The sequence below is a fragment of the Saxophila tyrrhenica genome, assembly GCF_035928015.1.
Source record: "Saxophila tyrrhenica strain CCFEE 5935 chromosome Unknown scaffold_7, whole genome shotgun sequence".
Taxonomy (NCBI): domain Eukaryota; kingdom Fungi; phylum Ascomycota; class Dothideomycetes; order Mycosphaerellales; family Extremaceae; genus Saxophila; species Saxophila tyrrhenica.
The window spans coordinates 1,222,786-1,247,971 of NW_027041739.1; the positions used below are offsets into that span (position 1 = coordinate 1,222,786).

Below are 25,186 nucleotides of genomic sequence, written 5' to 3' on the forward strand. Positions count from 1 at the left end.
TTGCAAGACTGGTCGCATAGCATCGGCAGCTTGGACGGTGTAGTCGCAAGGGGACAGCATACCGAACGCAATAAAGATGTGGAGACTGGCAGCAGCAGTCGCGGTGTTGGCGACCTCGAGTCTGGTGGATGCGCATACTGTGCTTACATACCCGGGCTGGAGAGGGAACAACCTACACACAACCGGAGAGGCGCCCCAATTTGATCCAGATAACATCGGCATCAATTACAACTCGAACAATGACACCTACAACTTCCCGTACGGCATGCAGTGGATGTATCCATGTGAGAACAGCTGAAGCACGGACACATTGGGTCAGGAGAAGACTGACAAGCTCGCAGGCGGCGGCATGCCAATGAGCAAGAACCGAACGACGTGGCCAGTCAAGGGAGGAGCAATATCGATACAGCCAGGATGGTTCCAAGGCCACTCGAAGGCATTATTTTACATCAATATGGGCATCAATGGACCCGGTCAAGTAGCTCCCCCGAACATGTCCCATCCTCTGGTTCCACCATTCCAGCTACTAGGGCCGACGAACGAGGAGTACTCGGGGCAATTCTGCTTGCCACAAGTGCCCATGCCCATCAACGTCACGCTAGGCGTGGGCGACAACGTGACGCTGCAGGTGATTGAGGTCGCACAGCACGGCGCGTCTCTATACAACGTATGCATACCTCCTTTCAATTGTTGGACGCAGAAGCTAACGTTTTGTTGCAGTGCGTCGATGTCACACTGGCAGAGCCCGAAGACGTCAAAGAAGTGACTCCTCAAAACTGCTATAACAGTTCAGACCTTGGCTTTGAGCTGTTGTTCACGACCGCCGCACTCAGCAACAGTGCATCCAGCATGATCTCAAGCCCATCAACATGGCCGCTGTTAGTTGTAGCCTCTGCCACGGCAGTCACAATACTGTTATGAGGTTTCGGGGGGTTTTCTTGAACTGCATTTTCAGCGACATTTTGTTTGGCCAATGCTTTCATCTGGCCTGCCCGGAATCCTGCAAGGGCAAAGATTTCCACGGGCTTTATACCCATACTTGTACGATGGCTTCCAAAATGCTGCCAATGACTGCATTCTAATGCTCGTCCTTCATCTCTCTACTGCAAAAACCCATCCAAGCCGCATGGAATCTCATCCAGGGCTAGTGGCGCGGATCGCAATGCCGTAGAACTCAGCGGCAGCGCAGCGCTTGTCTACACGCCACGGATGTCTTAGCATTGGTGGTCTCGTTACACCGTATTACCTCACGAGTCCGGCGACAGCACTTGCATCTGCTTCTTGGCGTTCATACCAGGATCGATGCAACCTGTATCGCTTAGCCAGTCTGCAGCGGGCGAGTATTTAGTGGCGTTGCGGCACAGTTGCTCTCCGAGTACGTATCTTCAGATGTCAGCCCGAAAGCCAGTGTTTACACCCGTTTAAGCGCCGAATAAGCTACGTGACTGGGTTGTCCTCGCTTAGCGGCCCATCGACCGAAGGTGCTGAGAGTCGAGAATCAAAAGACGTCCCGATTTGGTACCACCATCAGACACGTCAGTCGTGTCACGGTCATGGCGCGCTTGAGGGGAGTGGTCTGGTATGTGAGGCCATCTTCCTCCTTCCTGCCTCCACTGGATCAAACGGAGCTCATTCTTCGCCCTGCCTCACATATTCCTGGTACGTTCATAGATTCTCCAGCTGAATACGCATCTCACTGGAGCCCGGACTAGTCACGCAGAGTTGGCTGGCTAACGATCTGGACATTCATCGATCTGCGATCTCAGAACGCCTACGAACGCCGTGTTCTTCTCTCAAGCACATCAACGTTAAGCACATCAATATTACGGCATAGCAGAGCGCGACTGGTACGCCTTCGAAGCTTCGTCGTCGACACCCAAAACCTGCAATGGCGAGCACTGCCGAACTGAACGCCATGCGTGACTCTAGTGACTGCCCCGCTCGACCAGAGTCTGTGAGATCCGATGGAAGCACTCGTACTGTGTTCAAGGTCTGCGCTGAGGATGAAAGCCCAGGAGCACAAGCCGCGATCCCGGAAATGGCGCATGGACAGGAGCAAACCCCTGTTGTGATTGAGCTCGAGAACGATCCGACAGTCGTTGTCGTACCGCCGAGGCCAAGCTCTCATGCTGTGTTTGATCCAAGAGAGAGCTTGTATCGTTGGCAGTACCCCGTGCAAAGCGCATACTCATCTTCACCAAGCTCTGCTGCTGCGATGCCTATGACCCGACTGGATACGTCCGTTGTGCCGGCGACTGTTAATGTCGTCGAATCTCCAAGTCAGAGACGGAGGAGAGAACGTCGTGGAATAGGCGTTGAGCATGCGGGAACCTGGGAAAGTCCCGTCGCCGAATCACTTGTGGTCATCGACGTTGTTGAAACACCGAGAGGCCGCAGAAGCAAACGTCGCCCTTCTCCGAACCGGCGAAAGACTGGCGAGGTTAGCGTTCTGGCGGAGTCTGACAGCGACGACGAGGACCAAGTCGAAAGTATAATCGACGTTCGAGGGCGTCAGAAGAAACGTCCATCCGAGCTGCGGTGCTTTGCGGTGTCTCAAGCAAAACCAAACGGGCCGAAGAGGGCATACCCTGGGCAGACTCCCATATCACCGGCAGCGGGCTCGACGTCATTTGACTTCAGACGTATGCCGGCATCGCCCCGGTTCTCGAAATCAGTCGGCCAGCAAGGCGAAGCTGCCTCTGAGGCTCGACGGGCTTACGATTTTATTTCGACGCCGATATCCCCGGTTCCAGAGGACTGGTATGGATAGCTTCTATGCCTTTGATCTTTGGCTCTTGGATTGCTGCTCATAGGCGGTGGAAGGGCCCCAAGATCAAGACGGTAGCACAAATTCCACTCCGAGGAACTGGATTTGAGCTCAAGATTGCCAACACGAGGGTGAGCGCAGGAACCTGCTTGGCCCACTGCCTCACACTGTGACTGGCCTTGCTAAGTCGATGGAGAGACAGTCCGGTGCGGCTGGAAACTGGTTCAGGAAGGCACTCAAGCAGCACAAGCTGTAGTATCGCTGCGATTCGTTTATGCAGAGCAACCAAGACCGTTAAGCGCCGTGGCTGCTGTCACGTGATTCTCTTCAATGCATAATCTTGCACTACCGTGAGCGCTTAGGCATTCCTTCAGCGCACAGGCACAGGGCACATGACTCGAAGTTCCCCTTCCCCAGACGGCGGGGATAGTATAACAGTTTGAAGGTCGTACTCAATGGAGCTCTGAGGTACTCCGTTGACCGCAACCTCCTGCCCTACCACCTTCCAACACTTGAGAGACTGCTGCGCAGATACTCCCTCATACTTCCCCATACTCGACATCCTCTACTTCTTCCTCAACCATGCATAAAAGTTCAGACCGGTGACAAGTGCAGCGTCCTTTCCTTGTCATACGGTGTTCCTCCATTTTTATCGGCGTTCAGCGACGTTCTTGGCCCAATCATCCATTCGAACACACATGCCCTCGATCTCATGGCACCCTTACCAGTCCTCGACAACGAATCTTTGGGAAGACAATTCGACAGCACCGCCATTGGGAACAATCTCCAGCATGCCACCGCTCTCATATCTTCTTCAATGCGCTTTGGCATCTTGATTCTCGCTGGCCTCACAACCACTGCTGCGGCTGTATACTATCTGCATCGATTGCGAAACGGCCCTGGAAGCCTGGTCTGTCCAGCAACTCCGTTGATGGTGTACGACTCCACGATATCCATTGACTTCGAAGAGACCGCGGACGACGATGACTGCACGTTCGGATCAGATGGAAGGAGATCCTTCGAGACCATCATATCGATGACGACTCCCACGAAACTCACCTTCGACATAGGCGGTATCATGCCGTTCCTATCACGACGTGCTGGCGGCATCCTCGATCGAAGAGGCCAGGCCACGCTCAAGTGCGACACAACCGCCTATTACGAGACAGATGTCCTTCTGATGGCAACGAGGCAAGCACACTCGCCCATCGACAGGAAAGCGTGCCGCGCGCAAGTGGACTTTGTCGAGGATGTCGGGAGTCCATTGACACCGTTCTGGGCTCGACAGGCTGCTGCGCTGAGTCCACGCGGTCGCTCCATGTTCGGGTTTGGCGCTGAGAAGAATGCACTGAGGAGTCCGACGTGGTCACGGAGAGCCGTGGTACGGTTGACGCCCAAGTCCTCGTGGGATGGGAGACCCTGTCAGACGCCGTGAGAGCACCGTCGACTGGCGATGTGGAGCCATCTTGTCGAGGGCAGTGTGGAAGATTGCTAGCAAACCGCATGTGTCTATGTTGTATATTAGCCCGGGGCCTGTGTTTGGGTTTCATGCTGCCGGAAAGGCTCTGAAATGTAAAAGTCATGACCACGAGCCAAACGATCCATACGTGCCTGACTGGGTGATTGTTGCTGCTTGTAGCCTCATCGGGTGTGAGGCTGAAATGCTGGTGCGCTTGGTGAACTGGTCATCCTCTGGCAGTTTCTGCCTGTCGAGAACGAATTGAAGGTGATGCCGTCGGCCCCAACAAGTTACCTCGAGCGTGCAGCGGCGTCTATCAGCCTGCATGGGTCAGACATCGAGGCCGCCGGGCTATAATGTCTTTGTCACTTGAGCGGTGTTGGTGACTACTCGAGTTCCACTACAATGAGAAGACGAACGCGAACATCCGTCGATGCGTCGTCTCAAAGGAGAAATTGCATTGAGAGAGACACGGGCCCAAGCTTTGGGCAGCTGACCTCGGTCGACCTTCATCAGCCTCGCAGCCCTCCTCTCCTTCAACCCCGCCGAATCACCGCTGCACAGCTGCCGGTTACGCTTGAGTGTCCGAGTCCGAGTCGACGACGGAGTTGCGATGGCTATATAAGGTACAAGCTACCATTGTCCTTTTGCTGAAAAAGTAGGTCTTGTTGTTCCATCAGTATCTCTCAATTATGGCTGCTCCTACGGGTACTTCATCCTTCAAGGTCGACGGCAAGACTGCTATCATCACGGGTGCTGGATCAGGTAGGTCAGATTGGGTAGACATATGAGCCTTCAGGATCTGGTACTGAACAGTCACAGGCATCAACTACTGCTTTGCTAAGCTACTCCTCTCCCGCAACTGCAATGTCCTTATTGCCGATCTGGCCCTTCGTCCTGAAGCTCAGAGGCTAGTGGACGAATACACAGGCAAGGACGGCAAGCCTCGAGCGGTCTTCGTCAAGACCAATGTCACGCTCTGGCCCGATCTCTCGAACATGTTCGATCAAGCGGACAAGGAATTTGGCGGAGCAGATATTGTAAGACATCCTTCTCAGCCTATGACGGCCTTCTAGCTCACAATCTCCCCCTACAGGTCTGCCCCGGCGCCGGTGTCTTCGAGCCGCCATTTTCGAACTTCTGGATCCCACCCGGTGATCCAAAGTCCAAAGATGATCCATCAGGAGAGAAGGGATCTGGGTTGGGACACTACGGCCTTCTCGACATCAACGTTACCCATCCCATCCGGACGTCTCAGCTTGCGATATCTCGCTGGCTGAATCCACCGAAAGACAGCAAAGTCGGCAAGGCCAGCCCTATGAACCCCAAAAGGTTGGTCCACATTAGCTCTATCGCCGGCCAGATGCCAGGGTTCCCAATACCTCTCTACATCGCGAGCAAGCACGCTGTATCCGGGTTCGTACGCAGTCTCGGTCCATTAGAGGAGTCCCTCGGAATCCGCGTCAATGGCGTCGCTCCCGGCATCATCAAGACTCCGCTGTTCACAGATAATCCGGAGAAGCTAAAATTGTTTGACGAAGCTTCGGACACTTGGGTAATGCCGGAGGAAGTAGCAGAGCAGATGCTTCGTTGTTGCGAAGCTAGCGACGTCACTGGTGGATGGATCCTCGAAGTGTTGAAGGATAAGTACCGGAATGTTGAGTGGCAGAATGCGCCTGGTCCCGAGGGCACTGGATCTACCGTCAGCAATACTGCGGAGATGGGCAGGGATGTCTTTGATTGGTTGGCAATGCCAGGCTGGGGCACTGTGCAGAAGTAGAGTGTGGTGATATCTATCGTTGTGGTAAGCCAAAGCTCGGGTCACGTGCGCTTAGCTGAAAGTGAATGTAGCCAGATGCTAAACAAAGCCTGATCACATGCTGACCGACTTCACCTCTACATCTACCCAAAGTACCAATACCCTTCCGTAACTACACAGTGCGTCAACGCTATACGATGACACAACCAAACTGCCCTCTTCTAAAGCTTCCACCGGAGATTCGCAATTACATCTGGACCTTGGCCGCATTGAAAGAGGCTCAGTCGCATTCCACGAAACCACAACATCTCACTGAGTCAGCTCTCACGCAGACTTGCTCTCAGATCCGAACCGAAGCACTCTCGATCTTCCTCTATGAAGTGGACCTTACGGTCACGCGCTTTCACAGCTCTGCCGACGTCAAAAAGGCTGTAAGCTGATTCACTACGATCAGTCAAAATGCGCAATGTGCTCAGAAACTCACCATCCACGGCAGCATTGGCCTCCCACGCGCCCTGCGCCATCGGTTGCCGCGCGCATACTGCATCGGCGACTTTGACACGGGACTCTCTATCGACATAACTGTGACAAATGGACATCCGAGGTTCACAGTCGTGTACTCCATCAAGGGCACCACCGAGGGAGCCTCGCCTTCAAGATTGGCGACGGAAGTGGCAAGAGCGACCGCCTTACCGCTGAGATTCGGCTGTTGCCTATCCACGGGGATGGATAAAGACATCGATCGTCCCAAAGGTCTAAATGTCGAGGAGTGGCTCATCATGTTGGAGAGGTTGTGGATCTACCTTCGAGATTCTGGTGCGCATTTCTGTGTCATGAAGGAGCTCGAGCGTACGACGCGATACCGAAAGATGAGGATCGACTTTTTCAATCAGTAGGAAAGCACAAGTTGCGCGTTGAAGTAGTGCGAAGATTAGATGAAACCAAATGGCCGGGGTTTGAGGTCAACTGGAGCGACCATGGGGTGAGTTGACATCGACTGGGAGCATGGCATAGCTGAAGTCAGTATGCAACATGGGTGTCTTCTCGTGTGGAGAGGGACAGAGACGGCAAGTCATTCTGAAAGTTAAGCTTCAAGGCCAACTGAGGGTCATCGCCGCTTGCGTCGGCAAAGCGTTTCATCTGATCATGAACCTGGTAGCCACAGTTAGTACGTTCGGGTCCCGCACGGTCTGCCGTAGTACATACCATCTTCCATGTTCCTTCCCAGATGCTTCCAAATCCTCACTTCGGCTCTTGCTGTTCGGGTCAAAGTAAGGAACCTCACCACACCCAACCGCTCGATTACCCGCACGGTCTCCCAAACCCATAAAGTCGAAAGTCGCACAGTGCTTCGTATGATCAGTATACGTCTCGGAGAACATCAAGGCGTGCCTATGAGATGGTTAAGACTTACGAATGTGCATCTGTTATCCCAGATCGCAATGTCGTTCGGGTCGTTCCAGTGGAACCTGACCTGTAAGTCGTGGTTGTCCTTGAGCAGCCTCTTAAACCAGGAAAGGAACATGTTGCTTTCTTCTTCGGTAACACCGTTGATGAACTGGCAGTGCTGTCCAACGGGGTAGAGACTCTTCCAGCCCGTGACTGGATTGGTGCGGACGACCGGGCTGATTGGAAAGTCAGCATTATCCCGACGAAAGAGACGGTCTCGGATTGCAGGGCTTACTGAATCGCTTGCAGCTCGCCGCCAATATTCTCCGCTGCTCCGCGAGGCTTCTCATAAAGCTTGAAACCTCCGCGTTGTGCTGCTGCAATGAAGTCTGGGCGACCAAAAGTGCAAGTAAGACCTTCCAAGAACTTCTGCACTGGAGCAGAGATCCGATCGTAAAGCTCATAGCCTGAAGCCCAAAGAGTATCACCACCGGTCTTCGGGCATTCCGTCAACCGAAGACTAGAGAAGTCTGCCGGAACAGGCTCAAATGCAATATCAGAGTGCCACTGATCCGCATTCTGCTTCTTCTGGCTGAGAGCGCTGTCCGGGTGGCGACCGTAGACTTTGGAAAACAGCTTGGAGCTGATAGTGCTGATTTCTTGATCTGGGTCGCGCTGCTCTCCGACTTCGCCCTCGCTGTTGAGAACGGGGTGGACGTGGAGGCCGGACGTCTTGGGCCTTCCTGACAGCTCGCCAATCTTGAGGATCAGCTTCTTTTGAAGGTCGTTGGTCAGATTGTCCTGCTTTCTGAACCAGACGACACCGCGGCTAGAGACTGTTTGATATTAGCGATAGGACGAATGCTGACAGTCGAAGGTTCTCCATACTGGTTAAAGCGAGTTCGGCAATTAGTTCATTGGAGTTAGGAGCATTCATCATATCGACCAGGTTCGCCGTAGGAAACTCCCTCCCGATGCAGGGTGTTAAATCGTTGTACTTGTAGTCATCGAGAGACCCGTTTGGTTTCATCGGCAGCTCAATGGTGGTCGCGTGGCCATTCTGTGGTTTAGTATAACCGTTGGAGTGGTCGGTGCCATTCTGAGCTACGGCGACGGGTGCCATCTTGTACAGAATTGATACGGATGTATTGAAATGATACAGCAAGAATGTAGGTAAGGTTGAATGGGAATGGAGAACGTAGGAGGTATTTTGAAGCAGCGTGGAACAAGAACTCTTACATGTATCTCGAGTGCTCCGTGGCATGACGTCCCGCTATCGGTTCGGCAATGCAACCTGGCCGCTGCGGCAGGGTGGAGGCCATACTCTGGGTGCTTGTTCGCTATGGCGTGCGAGCTGTCAATCTTACAATTCCTTGCGGGATTGGCGATGAATTACGACGACCTTTCAAAATGTCTGTGAGCTTTTGAATTTGCCTGGAGATCACAAGTAACGCCTTCATGCCGTGCAACAGATGATGCCGAAAGCGGAGTTGTCACATCGGGCGGTCGGCTGCTGAACCGGCTCATCGCCTGACGAAAGTATGGTTGAGAAACGCTGGTAAGAATAATGGTAGTAATGATACAACAATTTGGCAAAGATGGGCACGCTCGAATGAAGACCGCAAGCCTGCTGCAACCGACTGTGCTTCTTCTTCTGCCCGAGGGTAGAGGCGATGCCGGCATTCATGCCAGAAGGCTGTCCAGACTGTGGACAACGATATACAAACGCTGATCTGCACCATCTTGCTGATAGTCAGCCACCGGCCGACCGTGTCAAGCGGTGGGTGCTTCTCAAGACTGCTTCCTCAAAACAGACGCCCAGGTTTCCTGTCCTCTATTACTGCCATTGAATCGGCCGTGACAGCCGGGCTCTGATGTTCATTCCTCCACCTCGAGACGAGATCGCTTGTCGGCTGGCAGTAATTCCTCGTCTTCTTCGTTATCCCCAGACTCATCACGTTTCCGTTTCGACTCTGATTGTGACGGTGCGAGCGTCCTCTGATCCCTTTTCTCCTCGTCCTCCTCATTCTTCTCCCCCTCTTCCTCCTCAGGCCGCTCAACATTAGCCACAGGATCCTTGAGCGCATTGATGATCTTCTCCGTTCCCAGGTCATCTCCCTCCTCTGTCTCATTCAACTCAGGATCAACCCACCCTTCGGTGTAACTTCCTCCAAAATCGATGATCCAAAGCTTGTCTTGCGCGTCGACGAGGAAGTTGTCCGCTTTGGCGTCGCCCCAGATGATGTTGTGTTCGTGCAGGACGTCTCGAATACGGTCTGCTTCTGCGGCCCAAGCTTCTCTTCTCTCCTGCTCAACGGATTCGTCAAACATGAGTGTAAGAGGTGTCGGCTCCTTGATGTCGGTCAGAAGGAAACCCATGATCCGTTTCTGGCCGTTCTTTGTCGGCTCGGCATTATCGAAGGCGACGAGACCCAGAAGCTGTGGCACATGCATGGAATCACGCAGACCTAGCTTCTCGACCCGATGCAGAATATCGAGCTCTCGCTTGATCGGCTGCGGCTGGTCGTTGTCGACGATTTTGAGAAAGTATGTCTCTTTGGCCTTATGGCTCTGAACGCGGCAAGGGTGGTAGGGTGTTCCGACCGGCTTGTCGCTGCATTCCAGAACCTCCAACTCACTGCTGCGGAACCAAGGTGCGGTCAACGAGTTGGTGAGGTATTTTGGTAAGATCATGTTGGGCAAAAGACGTTCGGTCCTTTGCTCGAGCTCGGGCGTGGCTTCCAGCTCGACAGCTTCTACTTTTTGGCCTCCGTTGGATTGTTCCAGCTCGTAGAATCTTGTACGACAGTGATACCACTCTTCAACGGTTGAAAGGGCTTGTGCTTCGGATGCTGACAGCGCACTGTTGGGTGGGTTTGCAAGCGGCGCAACCATCCAAGCCTTGAGAGCGCCCTCTCCAGACAGAGGCGTTGGCTCTTCAGTCTGGTCAGAATCGTCCGAAGGCGTTCCGTCTTCGCCCTCTCTCACGTCGACGCCACTGTCGGAGCTGAAGGTGTCTGGGGACGCAGTCTTTATAGCATCAGAAGCCTCGTCGTCAATCGGAAGTCCTCGCGCAAGGCGATCATACTCCTTGCCAACCTTCGTATTGGTACCAAGCTTCTTCTTGCTGGCAATGATATGGTAACGGCAGGTTGCATTGAATATTGTCAGAGCAGAGTCGAGCTGGTCGTCCGTGAAGAACTCGATTGTGTGCCATTGTGGCTTACTGTCTTTGGTGGCTTTGGTGGCAGTCATGCTGAGACGGACGTCGACGGCCTGAGAGCGAAAACAAGTAGAGACGGGAGCAACTGCAGGACTGTACGAGCATAAGAAAGCGGCGTGGAGCAGTAGAGAAATATGAGAGGCACGATGCTGCTGAGGATAAGAGATGTCTTGATACTTATCCATGCACGCCCTCAACGCGCGACACGTCGGCCGCGTTCCTTACTCCTGTCGACTATCGAGTCAGCTCAGAACTCTTTATGTGTCGTCACGACTTCGAACTGTAATTAGAGCACAGGGATCGCCAGGCACAATCCGTTCGACCTGTCAATAGATCGACGCTAAGATCTGAGTTCTTGAGATATAGATCTGGTGGATCTCGTGATAGATCGAAATTCGTGTGCGTGCCGTTGTTTCGCAGCTGTGGTCGGGGCGAAGGTCGTGCTCTACTGGCTGCAACTAAGTGCGAAAGGTCCGGCGGGGTCGCAGCCATCATGAGAAGGTCTCGGGCGGAAGCATCAAATGCAGATGGCTGTGAACACTCGGGAATATCGATGTCATTGACGTCGGGATGCGGCTCAAAGGGGCTGCTGCATGGTCAGTGCGGAAAGAGTGACGATGGGCATTTCCTGTTTCCTTTCTTCTCACCTGAACATCCACACACGGACTACTTACGCCAATTGTCATATGTCTGAAGCGCCCATAGGCAAAGGTATCTTATTAGCGATATGAAATGAAGGTTACTACTTTCTCCGTTGCGCAATTGCGAAGTAGGTGACTTGACTTTCGTCTCGAGGCAGGGCAAGAGAAACTCGCTCAACCAGCAGCGCAGCTGAGAATCACCGAGAGATCTACGTGAAGAAATGAGGCAGTGGAACGGTAAGTTTGTGGACAGACGTGGGTTATTCAAGTGAACGTAATCACATCTATCTTCTCAATCATAAAAGCAAAAAACGCAAAACCAGCCAAGAAGCTCTCCCCAAACCCATGCAAAACCCGCAAATGCTCCAACCAACCCCAGCGCTATGATACCCAACAGTTACCCCGTACCCTCATCAACCCATCATTACAAGTCGTCAACGCTTACTGCGGCTTCGCAACGAAGCGCGGGTCGCAGATAATGTTGGACACGGCACTCTCCTTCTGGAACGCCCACGCACCCTTGTCGGCGTCGGAGAACGTGGTGTCGATGTTCTCACCGCGAGTAGCGACGATGGCGCGGTTGGCCTGGTTCTTGACCTTGCAGCGGAGCTCAGGGCTGACGAGCGGGCCGACGGCGATGTTGATGGAGTTGTAGGGGCCACCGGAGGCGGTCGGGGTTCGGATGTCGCGCTTCACGCCGCTGAGGGTGGTCTGGGTGGCAAGCTCAGAGGGTCCGGAAAGGGTAACAACGACGTCGTAGGAGCCAGGGGCGACGGCGACAAAGGCCGGGTCGCACACGACGGCGCTGACTTCGGAGGGCTGGAGGAAGGTCCATGCGCCCTTGTCGGCGTCGGAGAAGGTCGTGTCGGTGTTGTCGCCGCGGATGGCGATCAGAGGCGCGCCGCTCACGTCGAGCGCCTGGCAGCGGAGCGCAGTGTTGGCGACATCTGCTCCGAGGTTGATCTCGATGGTCGAGTAAGGACCGCTGGAGCCGACAGGAGGCTGGGTCTGGGCGGAGTTGACGTTCCCGAAGGTAGTTTGCGAGCCGAGCTCGATCGCCTGGTTCTGGAGGATGACAGTGACGGAGGTGTCGAGGTTGGTTCCCTGGGGAAGAGCAATCACGCTGGAGGCGGCGACGAGGAGGGAGGAGATTGCGATGGTGGAATGCATGTTGATGGTTGTCGGTGGGTTGGTATTAAGTTCTTGGCGAAGTGCTGATTGTTGTTGTTGTTGTTGTAGTAGCGATTGGAATAAGGGAAATCGAACCAAGGAAACAAGGAAAAGATGTTTCGGAGTTGATGAGTTGGTTGTTGTGGTGAGTCGTTGAGTTGATGAGGAAAGGAGAATTGCTGATCGACGGAGGACCTACCATCTTATAGACTCTCATTTCCACAGGCACGCCTGGAGGATGGCAAGCGACAAATCTGATTATTGATGCCGATGCCGAACATAGGCCTGGAACACAGCTGTGCAGAGGAGGCGGAGGGAGCGACTTGGCCGGACGTAAGCTGAGCGGCGGCGGGTGCGAAACCGCTCGGACAAATTCTGCCCAATCTGGTATGTAACTAGCACCTCGCTGGCAAGGAACGAGTGTTCTGCACGGCCACGTTTCGCAACGACAGCAAAGGCGTGGAGATAAGCTTCTGACAGCATGTGTTTCGACCTACCACTGTCTACAGAAACCAACAGCCAAGGCAACTCGCTGCCTTGGCGGTCGCCTTGGCCGCTTATACAGAAAGTCATTCTAAGCAGACCTATTTCTGGATTTGAAACTGCTGTGCCTTCCGGTGGTTGTTTATACACGTTTTCCCTGGAGAACAACTCTGGATGGATGGCGCAATCAAGCGAAATTAGCTGAAGGATTCATCTCGACCGTCGTTGCGATTTGCCAAATGGAAACGAACGGGCTGTCGTTTGGGCTCGCCGTCGTACATTGAGCTCTGACAGGCATTAACCGGCGGCCAACCTTGAACATCTAGCGACAACGGAGCTAGGATGTATCAGGAAGCCTGTACGCCGGCAGTCTTCCGAACCGTTGCAAGACCTTTTTGCAATTTCATGTCCTCGTTCCTTGCTCCTCACTCGAACGACGTCCGAGCCACCAGCTTGGAAGACGGCAGACATTCATTTGCACAACCCAGACTTCGCATCCAGCAATGCAAATCTTGTGCGTGGCATACGATAATTGTCAAACGGGATCCACAGCGTCGTGACCATTCGCTGTAGCCTACTCTTGCTCAGCTGCTTACACCGAGGCTTCCCTGAAGCAACTGAAGTACATGCGCAAGGCGTGATGGCGGCCGTATGCACGAGCGATGATTGTCCGACGCCGGTGGCCTATCGTACGACTGCGTGCATAGACGGAGCGATGTTTTGCAAATCACAATATCAAGTTTTCTGTTGTTGGCAAGGAGCAGACAGGCCATCCACCTTCTCATGTTCTGTCTTCTGTTGCTCACCTAGCACGACCAACACTGCTAAACCACTCCACCCTATCCAACCCTTCCAGTTTCCTATTTCCCTCCCTCGTCCTCCCCTTCAAACTCCACCAGCCCCGTCCCCGCCTTAACCATCTCCCCCGCCCGATGCACCACCCGCCTCACCCTCCCGTCCTGCGGACTCCGAATCACCGTCTCCATCTTCATACTCTCAATCACCACCAGCGGCTGGTTCCGCTTCACCTCTTGTCCCTCCTCCACCTCCACTCTCAGCACTTTACACGGCATAGGCGCCAATACAGAGTGCGCGAGATCCTTTAATCCGAGCGCCTTCTCCGCCCAAGCGGGGGTGGCGAGGTGGAGACGGTATTGTCGGCCGCGGGTGAAGAGGGTGAGGGCATTGTTGTTGGTGGGGTTGGGGATGAGGGTTGTTTCGAGGCGGGTGTGGGGGAAGAAGGAGGTTAGGGTGGAGGTGGAGGGGTTGAAGTGGGAGGTGGTGATGTAGGTTTGGGAGTTGATGGTGACGTGGTAGGTTTTTGGTGCGGTTTTGAGGATTTGGACGGTGGTGGGTTTGTTCTGGATTTGGGGGTCGGAGGACGTTTCGACGATGTGGAATTGGCGTGGCTGCGGTGCGTTGCCGAAGCCGATGGTCTGTAAGGGCGTGATGGGTGATTTGTGATCTCGTCGTGTCTGCTCAGATTCGTAGAGCCCGATTGCAGCCTGTGCGAGCACTTCCGGCTCTGCTGCTTCTTTTGCGAACAGCTCGTCGTGGTGCTTCGGGATATAGCCTGTCTCGACCTCGCCATCGACGAATTGCCGGCTTACGCACACCCGCTTGATGAACTCGATGTTCGTGACCGGGCCAGCAATCTCGTATTGCTCCAACGCCGCCACCAGCTTCTGCAAAGCCGACTTCCGATCTGGGCCGCTGACGATGAGTTTCGCAATCATGGGGTCGTAATGTGAGGATACCTCATCGCCTTCCACAAAGCCTGCATCAATCCGCACGCTCTCGCCTGCTGGAGGAGTCCGTAGATGCAGCAGCTTGCCTGTTGAAGGAATGAAGTTCATGCTCGGGTCTTCTGCATATATTCGTGCCTCTATAGCATGGCCCCGGTTCTTGATCTGCTCTTCCACTTGCGCTTGAGTGAGTGGAAGCTTGCCGCCTTCTGCAACAATGATCTGCCACCGGACCAGATCTTCGCCTGTCACCATTTCCGTGACTGGGTGCTCGACCTGCAGCCGCGTGTTCATCTCCATGAAGAAGAACTCGCCGCTGTCGTTGTCGAAGATGAACTCGACGGTCCCTGCACCTTCGTACCCAACCGCCAACGCCGCCTGCCGAGCCTTTTCCCACAAGTCCTGCCGAACATCCTCTGGCAGATTGGGTGCTGGAGACTCCTCCAGAATCTTCTGATGTCGTCTCTGAATACTGCAGTCTCTCTCGCCAAGCGCAACGCAGTTTCCATGCTTATCAGCAAAAACCTGAACTTCGATATGTCTAGGTGTAGTAATGTACTTCTCAACGAGCATGACATCGTCTCCAAAAGAACTCCTCGCTTCACTCTTCGCACTGTCGAGCTGCTGGTGAAACTCATCGGCCTGCATGACGATCCTCATGCCCTTGCCTCCGCCACCTTTGACCGCCTTCAGAAGCACAGGGTAGCCGATGCGCTCTGCCTCCTGCTCAAGATGCTTGGGATCCTGCTCTGCTCCATGGTAGCCGGGGATGCAAGGTACTCCGGCTTCAGTCATGATCTCCTTTGACCTGGACTTGTCGCCCATCGCCTCAATCGCCTTGTATGGAGGGCCGATGAACTTGACTCCAGCATCCGTACATGCTTTCGCGAAAGCTGCGTTCTCGCTCAAGAAGCCGTAACCTGGGTGGATAGCCTGGCATCCTCGCTCACGAGCCACCTGGATGATCCGTTCGCCATTGAGGTACTGATCTGTACTGCCTAGGTTGACCGCGAAAGGGGAGCTAAGGGCGTGTTGACTGAGCCTGTCTGGGTCCGTGTAGAGGGTTGTCGTCCTGATGCCATACTGAGATGCAGTCTTGCCGACCCGAAGAGCGATCTCACCACGATTGGCTATCAGGATGGATTTCAGTGGCTCTGTTGGCTCGCTGGCTGTGCTGGTCCATCTCCGGCTCCGATGGGGTAAGGAAGTGGCATTGGCGCGAAGGGCGCGAAAGCGGGAGACGGAGGACATTACAGGAGAAGCTGCTGGCTACAACATCTCTCCAGCTCCCCTTACATGCTCAAATGCGTATTGAAGTCAAACATTCCAAAGTGCAAATGAGGTTCAGGTGTTGTGTCTGTCGTCTTCTCTAAAGCCGAGGCTATCCGAGCAGCTGGGAATCTGGGGACGGGACGAGTCGGGCCGGACTCTAATGCGACCACGCGTAAGGTCACGCGTTTACAACGTGCTCTTCGTGAAGAACCAGTCCTTGCTGGATTGATATATAATAATCAGTACGTAGACAATACCGTACAGCGTCGATCAATGTTTTGAATCGATATAGATGCAATACCGGACACGGTCACACCAGTCAAGTTGTCGACACGTGCACTTGCCCCACATCTGCTTCGCGACCGGTTCAGAGCTGGCCCTGATTTAATGTTGTTCGAGAGTCGACTACCTACATTCTCTGCCGCCTCACTACATTCAACCATGGATGCTTCAGGGTACTCATAGACGTATTCATATGCTGCATCTTTGACTACTGGTTCCTACTCTTTCTCGCCTTCAAGGTCCAGCCTCATCAGCTCTGCGAACACCCAAGCAAGCGCCGCCTACGCACGTCTACCACGATACCCCGGCCCACCGCAGTGGCACACAAACCCACTGTGCTCATCAACCAGCGCACGTACCCACCTGTTCTCGCTGTGTCGCCGGACTGTACCCCTTGCCATAGTTTGTCGACATCAGACACTAAGCGCCTCCATTCCTCACGGCTGGTCCGTCAACAATGGCCGAGGATGGTTTTGTCGACATCGACGACGACAACGCCTTCGAATGGCTGTATGTCGAGGACGACTACCCGCTCGCGGTAAGCACTCCCACGTCATGTGTCCAGCACGCTGCAGCCTCCCGGCGAGTTGCCTTGAATATCCTTGGTCCAAGCTGCAGCTTAACAAAGAAGTGCTCTAAGCTAACCCATGGTGGTGTGCAGGACGAGCTAGCAGAGACACAGATCCCTTCTCCGGGTTTCATTAACGCTGAACACGAGCTTGCGGTCATCTCCGACTTCGATCCGTACGAGTACTTCATGGATACTGAATACGGCGACAACGAGTATTGGGATAATAGCCGCACTGGCGCCTCACCGACTGGAGAAAAACGCAAGCGTTCAGCGGCTGCACCGAAGACAGCCGAGAAGAGAAGGAAGTTGAGCAGCGAATATGACAACGTGGTCTTTGTGCCCATGGCTGAGAGGATACGGCCCCGCGATCGGGCGCCGACAGACCCCAAGACGTTGAGGCCTTTCGCACTGCTGCCGGACTGGCGTACACGGTTTTCCAAGACGAGCGGAGAAATTGAGGAGAAGCCCATGCCAGTGGACATGAAGAAGGCTGCTGAGAGCAAGGACAGTGACGTCTCTCCGCAAGCGCTTCGACGGAAAGATGCCACGGAAACGGCTGGCGAAAATGAAGACGAGTGGGAGGATGAGGAGGAAGAGCCAGCCGAAGGGGCGGCAACCGAGGATCTGCAAGCACAACTTGCGTCTCTAGACCCAGAGATGGTGAAAGCGATCTTGAAGCAACGCATGGGCGATGCAGGGCTTGAAGGTATGGACGAGGGAGCCTTCATGCAGACGATCTCGAAGATGCTTTCTGGGGAAGGAAACGCAGATGACGCGGCTGGTGATTTGGCGAACAGTCTGCTCGGACAGGCGACTGCCGGCAACGACTCTGCTCTGACGGGTTGGCTATCGCAACAAGGTGTGTCGCTCGATGAGGCGAAGGAGGGCGAAGAGGACGAGGGTGAGGAAATTGAGGTTGCGCAGCCGAGCGCGAGAGCGGGTAGGAGGGTAGTCAAGGCATCTCCGCATGATAGTGCCATTGGAGGTTCGAAGGGTGGGAGGAAGCAGATGGCGATGCATGGCTCGTCGCCGAGCTCCGCGCGGAAGAGAAGTGCGCCCGAGGAGGCGCAAGACGCCAGTGGGAGCAGCAAGAAGAGGAGAGTTGTGTCTGAGGTGACTGGAGGTGTGGCAGCCCCTCGTGTTGAGGAAAAGGAGAGCATTACTGTCGGCTCGGCTGCGCCCAGTGAGCTAGAGGATAGTATCGCTGTGGCTCCAGCCTCTTCTGGTAACGATGACAGCATCGCAGTAGCCCAGGCCAAGACCTCAGACACAGTTGCCGACGGAGCCGAAAGTGAGAACGAGGGCATCACAGTCGCCACCAGCAAGAAAGCAAATACCAAGGCTGCGAAGAACAACAAGGCTACCTCCAAAGCCTCCAAGCCCGACACTGCACCACAGGTAACCGATGCCGACGAACCTGACGACACAATTGAGGTTAGCTCGAAAAAGCCCGCACCAGCAGCAGCGAAGCAAACTCGTAAGCGCAAGGCGGACGCTGAGGTCGAAGCTGAGGACGGCGGCTCTGCGAGCACTGGGACGAGGCAGAAGAGGCAGGCGAGGAAAGTTGCAGCGCCTAAAGCAGCGGACGACGAGGCTGCTGGGAGGCGGACTAGGAGTACGAGGGCGAAGGTTGGGAAGTGAGGATACGGGTGAAGCTGTGGGATTTGGTATCACGGCTGCTCGTTGGACCATGGTCTAAAGAGCATCGGATGTGGAATCACGGTACACTTGAGAGCACCAATGGGGCCCATCTGTTTCGGAGCCATCACCGCTTCCTGCAAAACATTGACTTGATGGGCTCAACAGCTCTCGCTCAAGCATGCCGTCTTGTCGGGTCAATGCAGTTGGCATCCAGCTCCTTGTGGTTTGACAGAAGGGTCACCAGTCATCGGCGGCAGGCACCGATCGAGCTTGCTGGAACAGCTGCCGCGCAGTAGTCATTTCGGATTCTGCTCGAATGCCTGGGGGACGAGAGGTCATGGGAGACCTTTGGTCATTCAGGTCGGTCGTCGGATGCCTTGACAAACCTGTTGGAACTCCACCCGCTGTCAAAACGATTGCGCGGTTCCGGTGGTCAGTCTGACCACCGACGTCCTGCCTGTTTGTGTCTGACGTTGTTGTAGCCAGACAAGTAGCGGCGCCTGCACTTCACTCCTGTAGTCTGCTTACCTATCGTGTGCTTGCTTCATTCTCATCCTCTGTACCAGGATTTGGTTCAGATCACCTCGTTGAAGTACAATCTTGGATCCATGGCGTAGCGCAAGGTGTGGGGACGTGCATGTGAAAATAGCCATTGACCTCTCCAAAGCACCATCGCTGCTAAATTTACACGTCTACATGGGCATCAGCAGTGGCTTCAACTCACCGAGGGTGTACGTATGTAGGTGCCTTGCGACACACTATCCTCCAGCGATGGATCATCGGTGCGCTGCGCCTACGCGTCTCGGATCCACCGGCTCTTGGAAGCAACATAGCACAACAGCACAGCCGCGTGTCTAGAGTCGCAGTACTAGGCATCTCAATGACAGCCTTTGAAGACCATCTTCCATCTACTGACATCTACTATCAAACTAACGACGTCTCGAATAAGCTTCCAAAATGGTCTTATTCTTCGGCCTCCCAACACGCGGCAGAGGAGGGCCCAGAGGCGACTTCGCACCTAAACAATCAACGCTCCTCGACACATCATTCCGGCCATCAAGAGTCTTTATCGCAGGCTACCGCGACCTCACCCGGGAAGAATTCGCAGCGCACTACCACGACCGGATAAAGAAAGCCATCGAAAACGGGTCCAGCTTCATTCTCTCAGACGAACCAGGCACTTGCTCAATGGCCTTCGAATATCTGAAATCCAAAAAGGATGTCCCGAGAGATGACATTACCATCTACCGCAGCACTGCCGACGGCGACGAAGGTGTGAAGGGTCTGCCTTCGTCCAAGGCGGGTAAGTGTCGAGTTGTCACTGTTCCTGGGGGTGAGGCGGAAAGGCTTGTTGCGATGAGTGAGGCGAGTGATGCGGAGATTGTATGGTTGTATGGGGGCGATACGTTGGGGGATTATGGGTGTTCAAGCGCGGGAGATATTCTCGATATGTGGTTCAGAGGGCCAAAGGAGGTGGTGAGGTTGGGGTTGGCGAAGAGCGTTGGTGGGCAGGAGACGTTGAACTTGTAGGACAGCCGGTCTCGTTTCCAGGTATTCATCCACCTTTGAGCAAGCCTATCTAAAATTGAGTGTTGACCAAGTCTCAAACACCGGCAACGACAAGATCATACACCGCTACCCCGTTATCGAATGCGAAACACAGTCTCTTCGTTGCTGAGATCTACGTTCACGTTCAACAGCCAGCCTTTCGCAACAAACTGGTCATCGTCGAGATCTATGAGCTAACAAGGGCCGAGTAGTCTGTAGTCCTCCTCGCAAGGACGAAGCACGAACGGAGGCCTGCCGCCATACAGCACCACGATCAGGTCGCCCTCCTGGGAGAGCTGAGGCGCCAAGCCGATATTTCCAGCTTCGTCGCAACAGAACTTCATGTCTGGCCTCAAGACGTTGCGATTCATCGAGTCGTTGCTCAGCAGTGCTTCCGCAAACGGTTTCATCGCTCTCAGGGCTTCTTCGATCTGTTGTTCCGTAGACTGAGGGTCTCGAGACACGCTCGCCCAATGACGAAGATAAGCTATGAGCTCCACGCGCTCGACTCTTCGGCCTCCTTCCCACTTGTTTTGCCGTCCAAAGCCGAGTGCCTCGAGAAATGCTGTCCATCTCAAGTCGATCGTCGAACTTGTACCGAGAGTCTCAAGGATCCAGCATGCTAGCAAAGTTGCACTCTCGAGCACGTTGGCCTCCAGTGTCCGGCTTGCGCTCTTGATAGCCCTGGCCACGACACCTCTCAAGCTCATAAGATTGGGTCTATTATCCTGCCAGATTGAGGACGTAGGTATCTTAGCACCTTCATAAGAGCCCTCGAAGATGATAGCGCGCTGCGCATCCCATTGTCTCATATCGATGGCCCAGGATGGCAATCCTATTTGATCTATCTCCTCCAAGGATGAAGGATTGACCTGCTGGAGCCACCATAGGTTGCCATCTTCTATGATCGCGAATCTGACAGCATCGCGGAACACCTCTGTTACTGGCTTGCGATAGTCTGGTGTGAGTAAAGCGTCAAGACGTCTTTGCGCTGTCCAAGACTGATATATGCCCAGCAATGCAAAGATGAAATCTCGCGGCTCGGAGACGCGAAGACCTCCCGTTCGACACAGAAGAAAGCTGAAGGGCTGGTGTTCAGAGACATCTTCCGGCTTAGCGTGCCGCAGGAGTAGCAATCCCAATAACAACCCGCTATACCTACATCGGTGAAATTGGGGGTCATTGTTCGCTGCAATAACGTAGTTGGCACGCAGGAGATCCAACATATCGACCTCCTCCGTACCGATGAGACAACGGTTTCGAACTGAGAGACTCGCCTCTTGAAATACCCAAAGTCGTCTGAATCCGATCAGCGGATCTATGCTACAATGCATGGCGGCTTTCCCAAACAACTTACCCAAACCATGGCAATGAGAAAACCCGATTGCACGCTTCGACGTCTACATCAAAGCGACCAGGGGTTTCAGGGTCTTCAGTGGGCCGACCGGACGACCTGTGTCCTTCTTGGGGTCGTCTTACTTCGTCGTCCTCCCCCGGTTCTACCTGGGCTAACATCTCTATGGATCTCAGCGCGCTTGAGGTAGTCTCATCGCCCTCGCCGAGATAGATGACGTTGCAGTCGCCTTTGCTGTAGACATCACCCATCATAGCAACTTGCTGTGTCCGCTCCTCGGGGTCTTGTTGATTGATACACAGCGAATCGATCCATACTGCTCGCTCACGGTCAGGTAGCCTCACCCGGCGGAGTGCGTCGACCGAGCTGGCTGGGGCTTGTATCATGTGGCCATCCACTTCGATTTGCTCGCGACGGTCCGAAGAGCCCCAGCAGTAGGGTATCGTCTCGTACTGAGGTGTTTGCTCGGCTGCCACGGAGTCTATCCGTAGGTTGGCTCTGACAATATCGGGATGCTGGCCAGCTTGAAGGATAAGGATTCTGAACTCTTTCTTGCCTGAGTCCAGAGGTTTGTAGGTGGCTTTGATTTGTACCTCGGATGGCATCCTGAACTGCGGCAACCACGGGCGTCAGCGAACAACCATGAATGGGAGAAGAACGATGATGATTGTTCGCAAATCGGAGACGTCTCCCCTGCGGATAGACAGCTCTCCCTGTGTTGGTGGCGTTCTTGGCCAATACAACGGAAAGGTGCACTTCACGACTTCACCGTACGATAGCTCATGTACCACATATTCGATAGCCAATTCACTTGTCAGATGGCGCTGATACATCTCAAGTGCAAGAGTTTCATGATCGACGTCCGATGAGCAGGACTGGACAAGCCGCTTGGCACGAGTCTGACCTAAAGCACCGGAAGTTTTGTACAGAGCCATCAAAGCATCCTCAGCCTGTTTCTCTGGATACACTATCGACATCAAGCCTAAGAAAGACAACCAGACCGAAACACGACAAGCACGGAAAGCAGTTCTTCGCTGGATGTTGACCGGAAATTGACGGACCGCTTATGAGCATGTCTTGCGAGACACATGTGCTGGTTGTATACGATGCAAATATGCCTGGACTAGGTGTGATGGCTCCCTCGCTGGATTGACAGAGATTCTGAGGCCCTTCGTTGACACCTTCGCCATCTCGGCTGTTTATCCTCACGAGGACCGTAGCTGGACATGAGTCAAGATAATCCTAGCAGCTGCAATTACGGCCCCGAGAACAACTTCTTCTCCTCTTGCACGCTCCTACTCGGTCTGCACTTCATGAGTGCTCTCATGCGTTGGTGGATGCTGGCATGTGTTGAACCTTGAGACGAAACCGACAGCTCCTTCTTTCAGCGGCGTTGGGCGCATCACTCAGCATTCACGGAAACGGAAACGAGAACGAGTATGTCTTCTCTGCAAAAAGGAAACGGCGGGCAACATGATACCGTGATTCCGGAGCTACTGGCACCGCACGTCACGCTAATAGTCTCAGTCGACTCTGATTAGCAATGTTAATATCGGCAGGGCAGAGGAGCTCGACATATTGTATACCAGCCAGTCGTTTGATTAAGGTTATCGCTCCCTTGGCCCCCACGAATGATGAAACTCTATTGTGCTGTTATGAAGGATGCTCGCTAACCTTACATGGACGAGGATCTTCCGTGCGCCTTCGGGGCTGAACATTTGGTTCCCGTTCTGCAGCAATCGTGCATCCAGGGCATGCTGGCACTGGTGCGAGGACGGGGAGCTCAGCAAGTAGAAAGACGTGGTAGAACCCGCCGACTATGTCGCTCACTCGCTGTCGTCCGCGAGCGTGGGCATCACATATTTCATACCTTTACTTTGAAGACGCCATTAGTAGTGAGCCATGCCGTACTCGCCGGTTGCTGGAGACCGTGACAACGCCAAATGGACAGCCGATCATGAGGTTACGGAAGTGGGAAGCACGGAGTCCTCGCAACCATCCTTAACTTCTCAGGATGGCTATAACACAACAAGACCACGACGACGTCCCTCATGGCTGCCATCATGGATCCAATTCCGCCCGCTGCTTGGTCTGCTTTCTCTTGGAGTGGCTATCGGTTGCATGGTTGCTTCACTTGCAGTACTAGTTGCCTCCGACGGAGACACAGTTGAATCTTGGCCGGTACAACCGACGGTATATCTTGCCATTGCCTCAGCGTTAGGGGCGGCTTGCATTCGAGTCGCGCTCTCTCGAGCCGCTCCTATTGCCTGGTGGAGATACGCCTTGAATGGTAGCACAGTCAAGCAATTGGAAAAGGAGTGGGAAGCAAGTCAAGGGTAAATTTTATCGTCAGGCGCATGGAAAGCTTTGCTAACGATGCTGTAGGGTGCGTTATCGTGTTACAGCTGGCATTTGAGTACCTGTGGACTGACATCAAACAGGGTCTCAGCGCCGTCATGACCTTCTGGCATGCACCTTGGGTCTCAGCTGCGACTCTTCTGGTCGTGGTGATGATCGTCGACGGAGCGCTGCTCCAGCGAGCAAGCTCGGTCAAAGCGACTACACTGGCAGAAGATGTCCGCTTGAGTATTCTGCTCACACCGGAGCTCGCCCATGGCTTCTCTGGACAGGAGGTGGCCAACGGCATGGCTACCAGCGACGAGGCGACAAGAGTATTCAACGACTTCATGGACGAAGCGCCGATGATGACGAACTTCACGGGCTGTCATCAAGGATCAAAATGCACTGGAACGATTCGGGCCCCTGGTGTCACCGCTTCTCATTGCAACCACACGACCTGGCCTATTACACCCGAAATGCTACATAGCGCCAATGCTTCCTGGGGTACTGTACATAAGGTTCAAAACAATAATGGCTCCTTGGAACACATGGGAATATCCAAAAGCATCCAAAACCCCATCTTCACAATTGAAACTTTTGTCATGGTCACCACGGACGACGAGTCGTTACCAGAAGGCATGGGCGTGACAACCGGAATTGCAGGATGGACACACCTCAACGGGCACTTTGTCCTGCGCGACTGCGCTCTAACACCATCAATCTTGGAGTATGATGTTACATTCGACTCTGGGAGGATCGTCCCACCCTCCGATATGTCCGAAGCTCGTCTCGTCGCCTTTGCGAACAACACTGAGCGATTCTCGCTTGCGCGCACTGGTCCAACGGAAACTCATCCGGCGACCATGGACGCTTTCAGCATCTTCATGAGCACCATCGTGGAGGCCGAAGGTCTCGCGTCCTTCAGCTTGCCCTCACCGCCCGGGCAGACGTGGCAAACAAACTCAGACTCGATGAACTCCTACATGGACCAGTTCGTCAATTGGGATGCAGGAGCAAACAACCTGGCCTTTGACGATCCATTACCGGACATCATGTCCAAGATGAACAACATGATGATGCGAGCAGGTCTCATCTCCGCCCGCAAATACACGAACCTCGCCAGCCGAATGGACCCAGGCTTGTCAGCGAACCAGACGATTGCCGGGAAGCAACACACCCGAGCCAACGTCTTCCACACCGACCTCCGCTGGTTCGCAGGCGCAGCGGTGCTCGAGCTCCTCGCTATCGTCGTGGTGCTTCCGCTCTTCTACGGCTTCTGGCGCTTCCCGAACGACTTGTCACAATCGCCGTTTGAAATGGCTCTGGCGTTCAACAGTCCGCTGGTATCCGACGTGAATTCAAGAGAGGGCGTTAAAGGCGTGCTCGCGAGACATGGCGATGTACGTGTCAGCTATGGTCTTGTCAAGGGCGGCGACCGGGATGTAGAGCGTCTGGGTTTTGCAGAGAGCGGCCATGTTGTACGTCCGTGGTAGGCATCAGTGGTGTTCATGGGGCATGCAGATATCGGATGATAGCGTGAGC

At 54.2% G+C, this 25,186-nt stretch overlaps 12 protein-coding genes across 12 annotated transcripts; 7 read left to right on the forward strand and 5 right to left on the reverse strand.

The window, feature by feature from the left end:
* Positions 1-454: 454 nt before the first annotated feature.
* On the forward strand, positions 455-921 carry LTR77_005209 (uncharacterized protein; the record flags this gene model as incomplete). Its single annotated transcript, XM_064802457.1, has 2 exons — positions 455-667; positions 721-921. 2 exons carry the CDS (start codon positions 455-457, stop codon positions 919-921), a joined length of 414 nt encoding a protein of 137 aa, XP_064659818.1.
* Positions 922-3,479: 2,558 nt separating this feature from the next.
* Positions 3,480-4,202, forward strand: LTR77_005210 (uncharacterized protein; the record flags this gene model as incomplete). The annotated part of the gene is made up of 1 exon (XM_064802458.1): positions 3,480-4,202. One exon carries the CDS (start codon positions 3,480-3,482, stop codon positions 4,200-4,202), a length of 723 nt encoding a protein of 240 aa, XP_064659819.1.
* Positions 4,203-4,918: 716 nt separating this feature from the next.
* LTR77_005211 (uncharacterized protein) lies at positions 4,919-6,006 on the forward strand (the record flags this gene model as incomplete). The annotated part of the gene is made up of 3 exons (XM_064802459.1): positions 4,919-4,991; positions 5,049-5,266; positions 5,323-6,006. The coding sequence occupies 3 exons, from the start codon at positions 4,919-4,921 to the stop codon at positions 6,004-6,006; spliced, it is 975 nt and encodes a 324-aa protein (XP_064659820.1).
* Positions 6,007-6,182: 176 nt separating this feature from the next.
* Positions 6,183-6,881, forward strand: LTR77_005212 (uncharacterized protein; the record flags this gene model as incomplete). The annotated part of the gene is made up of 2 exons (XM_064802460.1): positions 6,183-6,416; positions 6,462-6,881. The coding sequence occupies 2 exons, from the start codon at positions 6,183-6,185 to the stop codon at positions 6,879-6,881; spliced, it is 654 nt and encodes a 217-aa protein (XP_064659821.1).
* Positions 6,882-7,005: 124 nt separating this feature from the next.
* LTR77_005213 (uncharacterized protein) lies at positions 7,006-8,497 on the reverse strand (the record flags this gene model as incomplete). Its single annotated transcript, XM_064802461.1, has 4 exons — positions 7,006-7,137; positions 7,400-7,610; positions 7,670-8,203; positions 8,244-8,497. 4 exons carry the CDS (start codon positions 8,495-8,497, stop codon positions 7,006-7,008), a joined length of 1,131 nt encoding a protein of 376 aa, XP_064659822.1.
* A 755-nt stretch (positions 8,498-9,252) lies between these two features.
* Positions 9,253-10,629, reverse strand: LTR77_005214 (uncharacterized protein; the record flags this gene model as incomplete). The annotated part of the gene is made up of 1 exon (XM_064802462.1): positions 9,253-10,629. One exon carries the CDS (start codon positions 10,627-10,629, stop codon positions 9,253-9,255), a length of 1,377 nt encoding a protein of 458 aa, XP_064659823.1.
* A 1,050-nt stretch (positions 10,630-11,679) lies between these two features.
* On the reverse strand, positions 11,680-12,408 carry LTR77_005215 (uncharacterized protein; the record flags this gene model as incomplete). Its single annotated transcript, XM_064802463.1, has 1 exon — positions 11,680-12,408. One exon carries the CDS (start codon positions 12,406-12,408, stop codon positions 11,680-11,682), a length of 729 nt encoding a protein of 242 aa, XP_064659824.1.
* A 1,343-nt stretch (positions 12,409-13,751) lies between these two features.
* Positions 13,752-15,887, reverse strand: LTR77_005216 (uncharacterized protein; the record flags this gene model as incomplete). Its single annotated transcript, XM_064802464.1, has 1 exon — positions 13,752-15,887. One exon carries the CDS (start codon positions 15,885-15,887, stop codon positions 13,752-13,754), a length of 2,136 nt encoding a protein of 711 aa, XP_064659825.1.
* Positions 15,888-16,647: 760 nt separating this feature from the next.
* On the forward strand, positions 16,648-18,402 carry LTR77_005217 (uncharacterized protein; the record flags this gene model as incomplete). The annotated part of the gene is made up of 2 exons (XM_064802465.1): positions 16,648-16,728; positions 16,852-18,402. 2 exons carry the CDS (start codon positions 16,648-16,650, stop codon positions 18,400-18,402), a joined length of 1,632 nt encoding a protein of 543 aa, XP_064659826.1.
* Positions 18,403-19,359: 957 nt separating this feature from the next.
* Positions 19,360-19,932, forward strand: LTR77_005218 (uncharacterized protein; the record flags this gene model as incomplete). Its single annotated transcript, XM_064802466.1, has 1 exon — positions 19,360-19,932. One exon carries the CDS (start codon positions 19,360-19,362, stop codon positions 19,930-19,932), a length of 573 nt encoding a protein of 190 aa, XP_064659827.1.
* A 212-nt stretch (positions 19,933-20,144) lies between these two features.
* On the reverse strand, positions 20,145-21,909 carry LTR77_005219 (uncharacterized protein; the record flags this gene model as incomplete). The annotated part of the gene is made up of 2 exons (XM_064802467.1): positions 20,145-21,249; positions 21,308-21,909. 2 exons carry the CDS (start codon positions 21,907-21,909, stop codon positions 20,145-20,147), a joined length of 1,707 nt encoding a protein of 568 aa, XP_064659828.1.
* Positions 21,910-23,760: 1,851 nt separating this feature from the next.
* Positions 23,761-25,137, forward strand: LTR77_005220 (uncharacterized protein; the record flags this gene model as incomplete). Its single annotated transcript, XM_064802468.1, has 1 exon — positions 23,761-25,137. The coding sequence occupies one exon, from the start codon at positions 23,761-23,763 to the stop codon at positions 25,135-25,137; it is 1,377 nt and encodes a 458-aa protein (XP_064659829.1).
* Between the last annotated feature and the right edge of the window lie 49 nt (positions 25,138-25,186).